General features: G+C 45.4%; 1 protein-coding gene across 3 annotated transcripts in view; it reads left to right on the top strand.

Moving 5' to 3' along the window:
- HDAC10 (histone deacetylase 10) overlaps positions 1–5930 on the top strand; it is a 440238-nt gene extending 434308 nt beyond the window's left edge. For all 3 annotated transcript variants that reach the window (XM_085653979.1, XM_085653977.1, XM_085653978.1), the window contains one exon: positions 5704–5930. In XM_085653979.1, coding sequence (XP_085510105.1) covers positions 5704–5711 — 8 coding nt within the window. In that variant the 3' untranslated portion in view covers positions 5712–5930. The remainder of the gene's footprint in view (positions 1–5703) is intronic.
- Positions 5931–13879: the final 7949 nt, after the last annotated feature.

Here is a 13879-nt window from a genome sequence, read left to right as displayed (position 1 = left end):
CTCACCACTGAGCGAGGGCTGGAACAGGACCTCGACGTCAAACGCCGGTATCGACGTCTCGACGTCGACCTTCTCCTTGATTCTCTCCTCGACGAAGACTTTCTTGTAGAAGATTGCCTCCTCGACGTCGACCTTCGCGTTAATGTCGATGGTGATCGGCGGCGACTGCCGCTTGTGAGACCCAGATCAACGGCGATGATTCTCGACAGTGATGTTCGTTGTGTCGTCGTCGAACGCGGTGAACCCCTCGACGGCGATCTCGCTGTTCTCCTCCACAACATTGATCGTCGACGTCGCTTCGACCCAGAGCCCTGGGTCGACGGAGAGCATATCATAGTCATACCTGCCATCGACGTCGTCGTCGCGGTCCTCATCGTGGACCGGGCACGGCATAGTTTTTCTGCCGTTTTTCCACTGGGGAGCCCCCCAGAGGTTGAAGCATGGGACTTGGTAGAGGACTTACCCTCTCCTTTCCCAGAGGCTGAAGAAGCTGCCTTCTGTCTCCTCTGCTCCATGCATTGGAGCCGAATCTTCTCCCTGTTACGCAGGGTCCGCCTGGAAAAGGTCTTGCAAATGGCACAGGTGCCAGGAACATGGGACACAGGCAAACACAGCATACAAACTCTGTGGGAATCCGACTTGGCCTTCTTCCTACCGCATTCTGGGCACTTGTCAAATAGAGATGACATTTTGACAAGAAAACAGCAGCAATACTGCCAAAAAACTACAGCAGCAGTTAGCTAAAGGCCAAAGACGTTGAGTAAAACTGCTGAAGTCCAGAAATAATCGCTAATTTTTATGAAATACCAAAAAAGGTAGAGCTCAATGCTCCAGGGTCCTGCTAGCAGGAGCCGGAAAAAAGAACTGAAAGTAAATGCCTCTGGCTGTGCCTCATGGGATACCGGGGTCTCTGGAGACTCTTAAAGGCATGGTACCCATTTGCAGACACATAATGGCAGCCTTTGGGGACTTCTCTATCCATTCCTTTCATCTCTATCATGAAAAAGGAGTTTTGTGAAGGAGAGTTTTCTATGTGTAAAACTCCGTAAATTACTAAACTTGAAGTTAAACTTGAAGTTTTTCACTTTAAGATGAAGTAATGGCCAGTGTAGCCTAGTTTCTTAGGCTGCATTATTGTCTTTTTATCTCTTAAGTGTCCATACAGGCCTTCCTGAAGAAAGGCAGAAGAGGACAACTTAAGAAGATATATCTAATGAAGTGCTCCGGTGTCCACGCACATGGGCGGGACTATTCACATGATTATGATTATACACGGAAATCCCCTACAAGAGAACTTAGCTTTTAAAACAAAGGCTTACTAACTGGACGACCTTGGACACATGAGGAGGGAAGATAGCTCATTGGAATGGATATAATGATAGCCAAAAGGGATTTTGCCCTTAAATGGAAGGCAGCAAATCCACCCACAATGACTAAATGGAGAACGGGGATGGACTGGTGTGCAACGCTAAAGGGGCCCATCTACGCGGCACGGGGTTGCCCCCGTAAACATGAACGAATATGGGGAAATGGTTAAACCATTATAGTCTAAGGTTTCTCTGTGTGGATGTTTGCATATGTACTCCCACATGGGAATGGGATGGTGCTTACAGCTGTTTTTGGTAAACAAATTTGTTTTTGTTTATGACTTGGATAGTAATAAAATCGGTTATCAAAAACCAAGAGCTTACTAAAAACGTATAAGAAAGGCCTTACATTGTTTCTTAGACTTCCCAGATGAAATTGAAAGTTATGTTCATTCTACAGAGTGTCATCTGGACCAGATGTCCAGGCTGCTTTCAAAAGCTGGCCCCTAACAAAGCCCTGACCAGGAGCCTTCCATCGTGCACATGGCAAATAATTCCTCTACAACCACAAAAATACATAGGCATGCTCCTTGGTGTAAAATAGGTCCAAAGTCTTGGAACTCCCTGAAAAAATCCCAGGTGCCAAAACAAACCATTTCATCTTCAGTAAAATGCTACAAACTAAACTCTTTATGGAATGTTCACTTGAACTGTGCTGTTAGTGATAGAGTAAAGCCTTCGCATCCAGTCTCAAGATAGTGCACAAGACACAATCTGCCACCACACTACCTCCTTCTAATACGTGCCCGTATTTTGCTTCCTCATCACTACGCCCTGTGTCCCTTCATGATGTTTACTAATCTATGCCAACATTTCCAGGTTCTCTCTCCTTTTCAATGACTAGTGTATATGTTATTTTGCACACAAATGACCCGAGTGGGTGAAAAGGGGACAAGTGATGCTATAAAAGATCAACAAATAAATAAATTGATTGGATGGGCAGGGGCAGACCAGACACACTCTTCTCTTATGTCTTTTCACTGGGTGATGGTTTACTTTTTTTAAAAAAAAAATGCAGAAAAAAATGCAGTACCTTGGGGTTTCCCCAAATACCCATTTCCTTTTTCCACTACATGTTTGAATCCTGTGATCTTTTTCCTCCCTCCCTCTCAATTTCATTTATATTTTATCAACATCCTCAAAACTCCTCCTTCTGCCATGTTTTAAACTAGTTTTATCCCCCTTCCTTGCACCTTCTTTTCCCACTTTTTTATAGGACATCCTTCTGTACCATCATTCCTCCTTTTGAACCTTTCCATAACATGCCTTTCTCTACCTGTGCATTCGTACCACTTTTTTCCACTTCAATATTAAAAATGTTTTCTAACAAGGATTCACTATTGGGTCCACATTTATATTTCGTTTTAATTTGTTTTGCTTTCTTCCAACAAAACAATATATTATATAACTGTTCTTGGTGGAGGAGATTCTGTTATTTTCTCTCAAGTTGTATTTGTGTTACTTTGGTTTAAGGTTGTTGTGTGATAGTGATGTTAGACAAAGTTATATTCAAATTGAGCGGTCAAGATTTGATCCTTTGTACTGAATATAGGTCATATGGTGACTGATTAGGCTACTAAAAAGTGCCCAATGTGATACTGCGTTATGAATGTGTTGGTGTGGTGGTCTTACAAATGGTTTCCAAAAAATGTGGCTGGAAGAGATCATCCTTTATGTTTGTGTTTTGAGTGAGTAAGAGGTAGACGTTAGCAGCCTGGAATTAAAAAATGTATATGCAGCTGTTACTGGAGCAGACTGTATGTTTTAGAAGATTATTGCCACTCCCTACCATTTTGTGGTTTTTGGTGCAACAAAATTTAGTTTGGGTAGCACCAGGATTATTTCTTTCCATGGTGTGACATCAAGCCATGTCTATTGTAGTGATAAGCTCAGGTGAGTTGCTTAAGCGGGGGCTTGTGGGTATCTGAAATTGCTGACCGCACCCATTAGTTGGTTTTGCGTTGTGGGTTTTAGAGAGTAGATTGTTTGATGTTTTAAAGTGGTGGTGGGCTAGGCATGTTGTTGATTGAGATGCCTGAGAAGTCGTTAGGGGATATGTGGTTGTGGTGCAACTGTGATTAATGATGCAGGTTGATCCTTTTGTGTAATTTTAAGTTTGTAAAGTTTTCATAAGCTTCTACTCAAAACATTTAATAATTTTATATATTTGGAATCCATGAAAACATAGCTAGTTCCAAGGAATGCTACTTCAAGATACATTTTTGTGTTTAACAGTAACCATGTGCAACGTTTTTCATTGCCCATCAATGCCTTACCAAAGGATCGCTTTGACTACCTCTTGAAATTGTTTTCCAATATGCTATGTTTACTGTTCTCTTCATGAAGATTGTGAAGATTTGAACATGTAGAGGAAAGACCTTTGCAGCCTGGCAGACATCTGGTTAGTGCCTTGATGTTAACTTTGTTTTTATTTCTTTTGCGGACAAGCTAGGGAAAGCATTTAAATTGAAACTGGTTCTGGAAGCCTGCGCAACTAGACTCTCCGGAATGGGTGGGAGATCATAAAAGCATGGGCCTCCAACTGTGATTTGTGCTTTTTAGTATCAATTTCAGTGATACCTCTGTGGAAGTTTTTGCCACACTAAGCGCTGAAACGTACTTTACTGCCCTTGCCCAAGACTACAGCAAAATAGCCAAATTCAACACATCGGTGAGGGTTCTCTAGAGCAGGCGAGATACTGAGCCCTCTGGTATGCTAAGGGTCTGTATAATAATCATTTTATGAGATAACGGGTATGCGTTTGCCCTTTTAGCTCCTCTAATACCAGCATTATCAAATAGTCCTCAGAGCTGGTAACTTTTAAAAAAAAAAATGTAGCCCTAGATAGACGGGTGGGTGTTTAATAGAAGCCGGAGCTGCGTTGAATGGTATTGGTTGTGCTGCAGCAATGCTTGTTTTTAGGGACCTACACGGCGACGGTAGAGACACAAAGATCAATGAAGCAGTTATGCAAAAGAGGTTGAAGCAATATACTACCGCACCTACCCCTACAGTGGGAAAAGTAATCAAACACAAAGGTGCACAGAACCGAAAGTTCAACCCCTTTCAACGGAAAAAATGTCCAAACATAAACAATCGTAATAGTTCAGCACTCTTATTCAATAAACCATGTTACTTCTTATTCATAGTGGTTCAACACAGAACTCTTGATGTTCCACACCCAATTTCAATAATTCATATTTTCCAATAAGTATATTTTGAAGAAAATTCTTTATTTATATTCTTCTTCTTTTAATAATAGCCATAAAATTAGTAGCCACAGTAGCCAATGCGTTTCGTCCTGATGGACTTCTTCAGGGCTCTATTCCAAATTGTTCTTATTGGTGACGATAGACTCCTGCGTATTTTGTAGGTATTGCATCAATTTACGTAAAAGAGCTCATTCTTTAAATCCTCTAATGTTAGGACTAGTCACATCAGTTCCCACAGAAGGCCACTTTACATTTAGCAGGAAGATTATTAAAAGTTTGCTACAGCTCACTGATGTGTTTCTTGTGACACTTCTAGAGTTTGAGTGCTCCAGACCATAAATTCGGGCTGTGATATACAAAAATAAAATAAAAATCAATGGATTCAACTTGAACCAGGAACCAGAGGGAAGCACTCTCATAGCACTCTTTACTGAATAAGTAATGGATGTTATGTCTTTGTCCTGATAAAAGCCTGGTGGAAATTCTCGTAAGAGCAGGATTGAAGTAGTTGCATGAAAGTATCTTTTACTGCAGTTCACCTGTATCCACATCATCTAATCTGTAGAAAGTACCTGTGAATATCAGAGCCACATGTCTGGTTCAGACAATATTCAATGGAGACCTTTTCAGATGGAGGAAGATCGGTGTTTTGACGACCGGACTTCTGTAAAACATACAACCTGGACATTTTCTTGTTTTTGTTTATCTTTCGAAGTTCCTCATGGGTGGACAGGGCTCTAGAGTCCATTGTCAAGGGGAATATAAATAACTACCACGGTGAGGAGACCAGAGTAAATATATTCTCTCTTGTAAGGACATCACATATGGGGGGTCAAGAGTACGGAGTCATGCGGCTGCTCACAACCTCCTTGTGGTTATGCAAAGGTTTCCAATTAGTATCTGCATCTAGGAGTTGTTTCAGTAGAATATGCAGAAGGAAATTATCATTCGGAATATACAACAAAATCAAAGAAAACATGACCTTTTAGATGCTGAATGCACCCCAAACAAGGTTATGTGCTTTTAAATCCAATATGTGTAGTAAGACTAAATGCTGCCATATTTTTCATGAACTCAAAGCAAGTATGCTTCACTGTTTTATTTTTCATCTTTTTCATTTTAGTTGGCTGATGGACTGGAATTCTGGACATTTCACAAACTTCAGCTGATGACTAAATGACAAGCACATTAAGGATCACAAACATCATTCCAAAATCATAATGCTCCTATCTGTTTTGTCCGAGTACTGTTATCATGAGACTCACTAAAATTTGACTTTGTAAATGAAATAGCATAGAATTATGAATTGAAAATGTCAAAAAATGATTTGAAATAAACTGTGAAACCTTTGGTAAGCTTTTAGTAAGTAACTTTTAACTGAGTAAAGACTCCTTCATTGTGTGAGGCGTCTTACTTTACATCCTGTGGTGGTAAAGAGCTATGATAAGAACGGGATGCAAATAAGTAGAGCATGCACCATGCTGAATGTTGGTTATTTTTGTTACAATCATTTATTTTTTTCTATGTACACAACAAAGTATTCAATACTCATTTATTACATATTTGTCTCTGGTTATCATAGGCTACCATATAAATACATTCTTGTATTTTCATGTATTGATTGATTTCTCAATTGCCATGCATCAGTCCACCCCCCTTCTCCAGTCGTGTATGTCCAGCCAGCCTCTGCCACTCCAACGTAAAGCTAGGTCTCTAAGGGTGATAATCATCCTTATGTTGTTTAATATGAGTTTTCATCTGGTGAAAGTCAGTTCACCTTTAATTCCAAACATTGCCATTTCGGAACTTAGATCGAAATGTCACTTATTACCGGGCATTCTCATATGGAGTGAACGATCATCGCAGGTACGTTTCTACATTGAAGACATGTTGGGGCAGTCACTAGACCATTCTGTGCATAATGGTTCTGTTAATTTCATCTGTGGAGGATTTAGATTAGATCAGCCTAAAGTTGGAATTGATTGCTACTGTCTGTGATTAGTGTAGTGCTTCGTCATGTCCTATGTCCTCTGGTTACCCAATGTCAGTGGCTCAGGGGTCCCAGAGATTCATCAGCTTGTCATGAGATTATTCTTTATATCCTGGAAACTGAACAATTTTGCCTCCAGTGGAGAGTGGTTGGGGACCTGTGCCCAGTCAATCTTCTGTGTCTGAGGAAGAGTCTTAGCCTCAAGTAATGAAGAAATTCAGACTTGGCCATTTGTATATTCAAAAAGGATTTAATCCAGCCCCTCTTCCTCATATGTCATCCAATTTATTAATTGCCAATGAGGCCCCACTTCTTAAGGTGCTCTGCAATTATAAATGTTTTAAGGGAAGTGCTGTACCTCTGAGGAATTTCTTTGGTCATTCCCTTGCAATTTAATCTAATTAGTACTGATTTCCAGGCAGTTAGGGCAGTGGAGGACATGACACGCAAGTACTCCTATGACCAACCCCCATATGTATAGTACATATTGATTTTGAGGTGCATCTCCATCCCGTTTAACCTAATGGAGGGTTTGTCTTGATCTGCATTGCATGACTCTCACTGATAGTCATGAACATAGACTAGGCCCACCCTTGTGCGGGACATGTTTTATATATTTATATATAAATATATGTTCGAGGCATACGAGCTGCAGATTACACACTTTTGCATAGATCGCCATCTGGTGTTGGGCCCGGATGTTTGCAGTTTGTTTTTCCTCTTGGAAAGTCTTTGGAAGTCACGAGTTCGGTGACTCCTCCCTTGGATCGTATTGCGCATGGGCTTCGGCTCCATCCTCCGATTGTTTTTTTCCGCCATCGGGCTCTGATGTAATCTTCACGCTCCGGTTCTGAACAGTTTCCAGTTCGACGATCCACATGCAATCCTCACCCCAATCGCTGTATTGTGTCGATCGCAATCTCTTCAATCAACGCGCCTTCTCATCGACACAAACCTTCGGTTCCAGTCATCGACTGCGGCCTTCGGGCCTACCCAGGCTCCGGTTCCGGCTCATGGAAAGAACTCCATTTAAAAAGTGCCCTCGATGTGGGTCCAAATTTCCCCACACCGATCTTCATGAGGTATGCAACCTCTGCCTCTCCCCTGAACACGAGGCTCAAAACTTTCCGGCCTGTAAGTCTTTCCGATACAAAAAGACTATTCGGGACCGAAGAGCCAGAAGGAACATGGCACACTCCTCGACGTCCATTCGAGTCGACATCTTCGGAGACGACATCGACGATCCGGAACATCATCGCACCGAAGAGGACCTCGTCAGCGCTTCCGATGTGGAAGACATCACTCCGGCGCAGAGGGTCGTGAGTACCAATCTACCCCCCCCACACCCACGCCGACACCTAAAAAGGCTTCGGTCACGCCTTCGCCTCCGGGCCTAGGCAAGACCAGAGACGCAGCTTCAAACACCCCACCTTCGGGCCCGGTGAAGAAGCCAAGTAAACCTTCCGGCGGCTCGGGCTCGAGCCAGCCTACAAGCGGTACCGAGAAACACACTTCGGCACCGAAAAAGAAACCTGCCTCCACCTCGACACCGAGCTCCGCACCGAAGCCCTCGAGGTCGAAACCCAGCTCTTCGGTACCGACGCCATCTTCGGTACCGACCAAACCACACAAGGCCACCGGCATGACACTTGCAAGCCCAAGCCCATCTCGGCGCCGACCAAGAGACCGGAGGATCCCAAGCCGGGTTCTAAACACCAAACCGGCACAGAAAAACCTAAAAAGTCATCGGCCCGACGCCTTCGGCGCCGACGGACCAAATCACCTCACCAGAGCTATTTACACCGGATCCTTTGCAAAAAACTCTCACCAAGGATCCAAAAACTGGACATTTGACACTCTCTACCAAAAAGAGACATTTGGAGAAGCCTGCTCCGCCTCCGCCTCCAAAGAGGAAGGACTCTGCTACCTCTCCGTTCAGAATACCTTCCCCACCTCCTCCTCCTCCCCCACCTCCACCCCCTCTGCCCTCTCCACCCCCACCTCATTGTTCTCCTAGCCCGTCTCCAGACGATGATGATCAGGGGGACCCGTATGATGATACAGGGGATGTGCCACAGGACCCCACCCCTACAGGATCCCCAGATCCATGGGACGATTACAACATTCCAGATATCCCCAACGTCCCACAAGACGATATTTACCCTTCTAGGCCATCTCCACCAGAAGATTCATTAGGGTTCAACCATCTTCTGCAAAGGGCAGCACATTATCACGGGGTGGACTTGCATACCGACCCCGTGGAGGAAGATTTCCTCCTAGACACATTTGATACTTCACATAGGTCCACCTCCATACTGCCCATGCTCAAAGGGGTGGTAAAGCATGCGGCAGAAGTTTTTAAGGACCCAGGTAGAGCCAGGGTCATTAACCCATGTATTGAAAAAAAATACAAACGTGCTCCCTCAGATCCCTCTTCCATCAGAGGACCAGTGGCACTAGATTCCTTAGTAGTATCTACGGCACGTAAAAGGGCAAATTCACAAGCGTCAGGTGATGCACCACCACCTGACAAGGAATCAAAACTGCTAGATGCATCAGGCAAACGCACAACATCCCAGGCGGCCAACATATGGCATATAGCAAACACTCAGGCACTGCTGGCCAGATATGACAGGCCTCATTATGACGAATTGGAAAGCATAATGCACCATCTCCCTGAAAAATATAAAGCTAGGGCCAACGACTTAATTCAAGAGGGTAAAACAATCACGAATACCTCCATATGTTCTGCCCTAGATGCAGCAGACACAGCCTCCAGGGCCATCAACACCAGCGTCCTTCTCCGTCGCCATGCTTGGCTAAGGATATCTGTTTTTAAACCAGAAGTACAAGCCTCCATCCTTAACCATCCCTTTGACCAAGAACATCTATTCGGGCCAAAGGTGGATGAGGCCTTAGAAAAGATGAAAAAGGACACGGATACCGCAAAATCCATGGGGGCCTTACAGTTTCACCCGCCCTGACGCTCCTTTCGCCGCTCCTCCTTTCGGAGTACATACAGAGGCTACTCCTCAGACACAGCGGTACAAAAGGGGGGTGGTGATGGACGGAGCATCAGAACCAATCAAACACTCACACACAGTCAACAGATCTGGGTTTGATCCATCACCGTTCTTTAGCCCACTCTGCCACCCCAGTTCAGACATGGCCATATGTAAATCAGTCTGACCCTGTGCCTCATGGGAACAGTCCAGCCCGAACTGCCAAGCCATGCCTTCCCTGGACCGGAAACAAGCTTCCTAGGACCGGTTTCTGTTATTTCAGCCGTCTTCAGCCAGGCTTGCTTGAATCCAGTGGCAAAGTGAGCAAGGGACTCACGTCTGAGCATACCCAGCCAACTTATGGTGAACAAAGCGGTACAAAAGGGGGTGGTGATGGACGGAGCATCAGAACCAATCAAACACTCACACCCAGTCAACAGATCTGGGTTTGATCCATCACCGTTCTTTAGCCCACTCTGCCACCCCAGTTCAGACATGGCCATATGCAAATCAGTCTGACCCTGTGCCTCATGGGAACAGTCCAGCCCGAACTGCCAAGCCATGCCTTCCCTGGACCGGAAACAAGCATCCTAAGACCGGTTTCTGGCATTTCAGCCGTCTCCACCCTCTTTTGTACCGCTTTGTTCGCCATAAGGTGGCAGGGTATGCTCAGACGTGAGTCCCTTGCTCACTTTGCCACTGGATTCAAGCAAGCCTGGCTGAAGACGGCTGAAATGCCAGAAACCGGTCCTAGGGAGCTTGTTTCCGGTCCAGGGAAGGCATGGCTTGGCAGTTCGGGCTGGACTGTTCCCATGAGGCACAGGGTCAGACTGATTTGCATATGGCCATGTCTGAACTGGGGTGGCAGAGTGGGCTAAAAAACGGTGCTGGATCAAACCCAGATCTGTTGACTGGGTGTGAGTGTTTGATTGGTTCTGATGCTCCGTCCATCACCACCCTCTTTTGTACCGCTTTGTTCGCCATAAGTTGGCAGGGTATGCTCAGACGTGAGTCCCTTGCTCACTTTGCCACTGGATTCAACCAAGCCTGGCTGAAGACGGCCGAAATGCCAGAAACCGGTCCTAGGAAGCTTCTTTCCGGTCCAGGGAAGGCATGGCTTGGCAGTTCGGGCTGGACTGTTCCCATGAGGCACAGGGTCAGACTGATTTGCATATGGCCATGTCTGAACTGGGGTGGCAGAGTGGGCTAAAGAACGGTGATGGATCAAACCCAGATCTGTTGACTGGGTGTGAGTGTTGGATTGGTTCTGATGCTCCGTCCATCACCACCCTCTTTTGTACCACTCCTCAGACACAGCGTCCACATCATACAAATCCCCTACTCAGACCACCTTTACAAAAGGTTACCAAAGAGGCGGCTACAGGGGTAACAACAACAAGGGCAGAGGCAAAACAAACAACGCCTGTTCTGCCACACCTCCTACCCAATGATTTCCCCCCAGACCATTCCACTCCGGTCGGGGGCAGACTCCAAAATGTCCTTCATGTCTGGGAGACCATCACCTCAGACAAATGGGTGACCCAAATAATTTGGTCAGGCTACTGCCTAGAACTAACATCTACCCCCCCCAAACATTCCACCCAGGCAACACCCAATGTCACAAGAACATTCAACATTACTAAAACAGGAGGTAATCTCCCTCCTACAAAAACAGGCAATAAAACACGTTCCTGTCAATCAGCAAAATATGGGGGTCTACTCCCTATATTTTCTCATACCAAAAAGGGATGAGACTCTACGACCTATTCTAGATCTCCGGCCCCTAAACACATACATACACTCAGACCATTTTCACATGGTAACGCTTCAGCAGGTACTTCCACTCCTCTCCCAGAGCGACTTCCTCACCACACTGGACTTGAAAGACGCATACTCCCACATTTCATTGCACCATGCTCACAGAAAGTACCTCAGATTTGTAGTGGGCGGACAATACTACTAATTCAAAGTGCTCCCGTTCGGAGTCACAACAGCACCACGGGTATTCACCAAGTGCCTGACGGTGGTGGCGGCACACTTGAGAAGACAGCACATTCATGTCTTCCCATACCTAGACGACTGGCTGATAAAAGCCACTTCATACAATCAGTGTGTACGACACACCGCCACCACAATCGAACTAGGCTTCACGGTGAACCACCAAAAGTCCCAGCTACAACCATCCCACATAAAACAATACCTCTGTGCCACCATAGACACCTCAAAAGCGATAGCCTACCCCAATTCGGCCAGGATTGCAAGCATTCAGGCTTTGCGACAAAAATTCATACCTCAACACTCCCTTCCAGCACGAGTGTTCATGCAACTAATAGGGATGATGGCCTCTTGCATTTTCATAGTGCCCCATGCAAGACTCCAGATGCGTCCTCTCCAAGAGTGCTTAGCGCGCCAATGGAACCAGGCCCAAGGTCAACTGACAGATCTGGTATTGGTAGACGGTCGCACCCATCGCTCTCTGCAGTGGTGGAACACCACAAACCTTTCCAAAGGTCGACCGTTCCTGGACCCGGTTCCCCAGATAATACTAACAACGGACGCATCGCTCTCCGGCTGGGGAGCTCACCTATTACACCTCACCGTGCAGGGCACATGGACGCCTCAACAAAAGTTACTCCATATCAACCATCTGGAGTTACTAGCAATCTTTTTAGCCCTAAAATCTTTTCAGACACAGATTTCAGGCAAGGCAGTCCTCATTCGCACAGACAACATGACGGCTATGTATTATATACAAAAACAAGGTGGCACACACTCTCCACAGCTCTCTCTATTAGCACAGAGCATATGGAGATGGGCAATTCCCCACAAAATCTTTCTCCTAGCTCAACATGTCCCAGGAGTCCAAAACCCCATGGCAGATCTGCTCAGCAGACAGACACAACAGATCCACGAGTGGAAACTTCACCACAGGTTCTTCATCCGTTCTTTCAAATGTGGGGGTATCCGCAGATAGACCTCTTAGTCACCCACGAAAACACAAAATGCCCAAGCTTCGCCGCCAGATACCCACACCCATTGTCCAAAGGAAATGCGATATGGATGAACTGGTCAGGCAAATTTGCGTACGCTTTTCCGCCTCTCCCACTCATTCCATTAGTGGTACGCAAACTACAACAACACTCCCTCACACTAATCCTAGTAGCTCCAACGTGGGCCAGACAACCGTGGTACACCACGCTGCTGGAACTCTCTGTAGTACCACACCAAAAACTGCACCTCTCACCATGCCTCCTAACCCCCAACCATGGAGAGATCAGACACCCGGACCCAGCTCAGCTCAACCAGGCGATCTGGCTCCTGAAGTCCTAGAATTTGGGTACCTAAATCTTCCCCCCGACTGTATGAACGTCATCAGAGAAGCTAGACCACCTACCACTAGAGGGTGCTACGCTGCCAAGTGGAAACGATTTGTTGTTTATTGCCATAACACCATCAATCCCCTGGACGTGTCCATTTAACACATCATAGGCTACTTTTAACACCTACAAAGGTGTAATTTCGCCTATACGTCCATTCGACTACACCTCGCAGCAATTGCAGCTTACTTACAAAACAGGCAACATCTTTCACTCTTTAGAGTACCTGCCATTAAAGCCTTCCTGTGTGGAACCTAAATATTGTTCTCACAAGGCTAATGGGGCCTCCCTTCGAACCTTTACACAAATGCAAACTGCAATTCCTAACATGGAAAACAGCTTTCCTTGTAGCCATCACTTCCCTTAGAAGGGTCAGTGAGATACAAGCGCTTACCATACAGGAACCTTTTCTGCAGATGCACCATAACAAGGTTGTTCTCCGTACCAACCCAAAATTCCTACCTAAAGTCATTTCCCCTTTTCACCTAAACCAATCTGTAGAACTACCAGTATTTTTCTCGCAACCACAGACCGTTGCAGAACGGGCTCTGCACACACTAGATGTCAAACGAGCCTTACTCTACTGCATCGAGAGAACACAACCTTTCTGAAAGACCAAACAACTGTTGGTCTCTTTCTCTCCACCACACAAGGGCAACCTCATCTCAAAATCAGGAATATCTAGGTGGATTGTAAAATGCATTCAGATTTGCTACCACAAAGCAAAACGAACGCTATCCGTTCCCCCTAAAGCCCATTCTACACGAAAGATAGGGGCTTCCATGGCATTTTTAGGGAACATCCCATTAGATGATATCTGCAAAGCAGCTACATGGTCAACACCGCACACTTTCACTAAACACTATTATGTAGATGTGCAAACTAAGCAACAAGCTAGTGTGGGCCAGGCTGTACTCAAAACATTATTTC

Source organism: Triturus cristatus, chromosome 4_1 (genome assembly GCF_964204655.1).
Source record: "Triturus cristatus chromosome 4_1, aTriCri1.1, whole genome shotgun sequence".
Lineage (NCBI taxonomy): Eukaryota > Metazoa > Chordata > Amphibia > Caudata > Salamandridae > Triturus > Triturus cristatus.
Note: the sequence above shows the minus strand (reverse complement) of the source record. Positions and strands in the feature narration are given on the sequence as shown.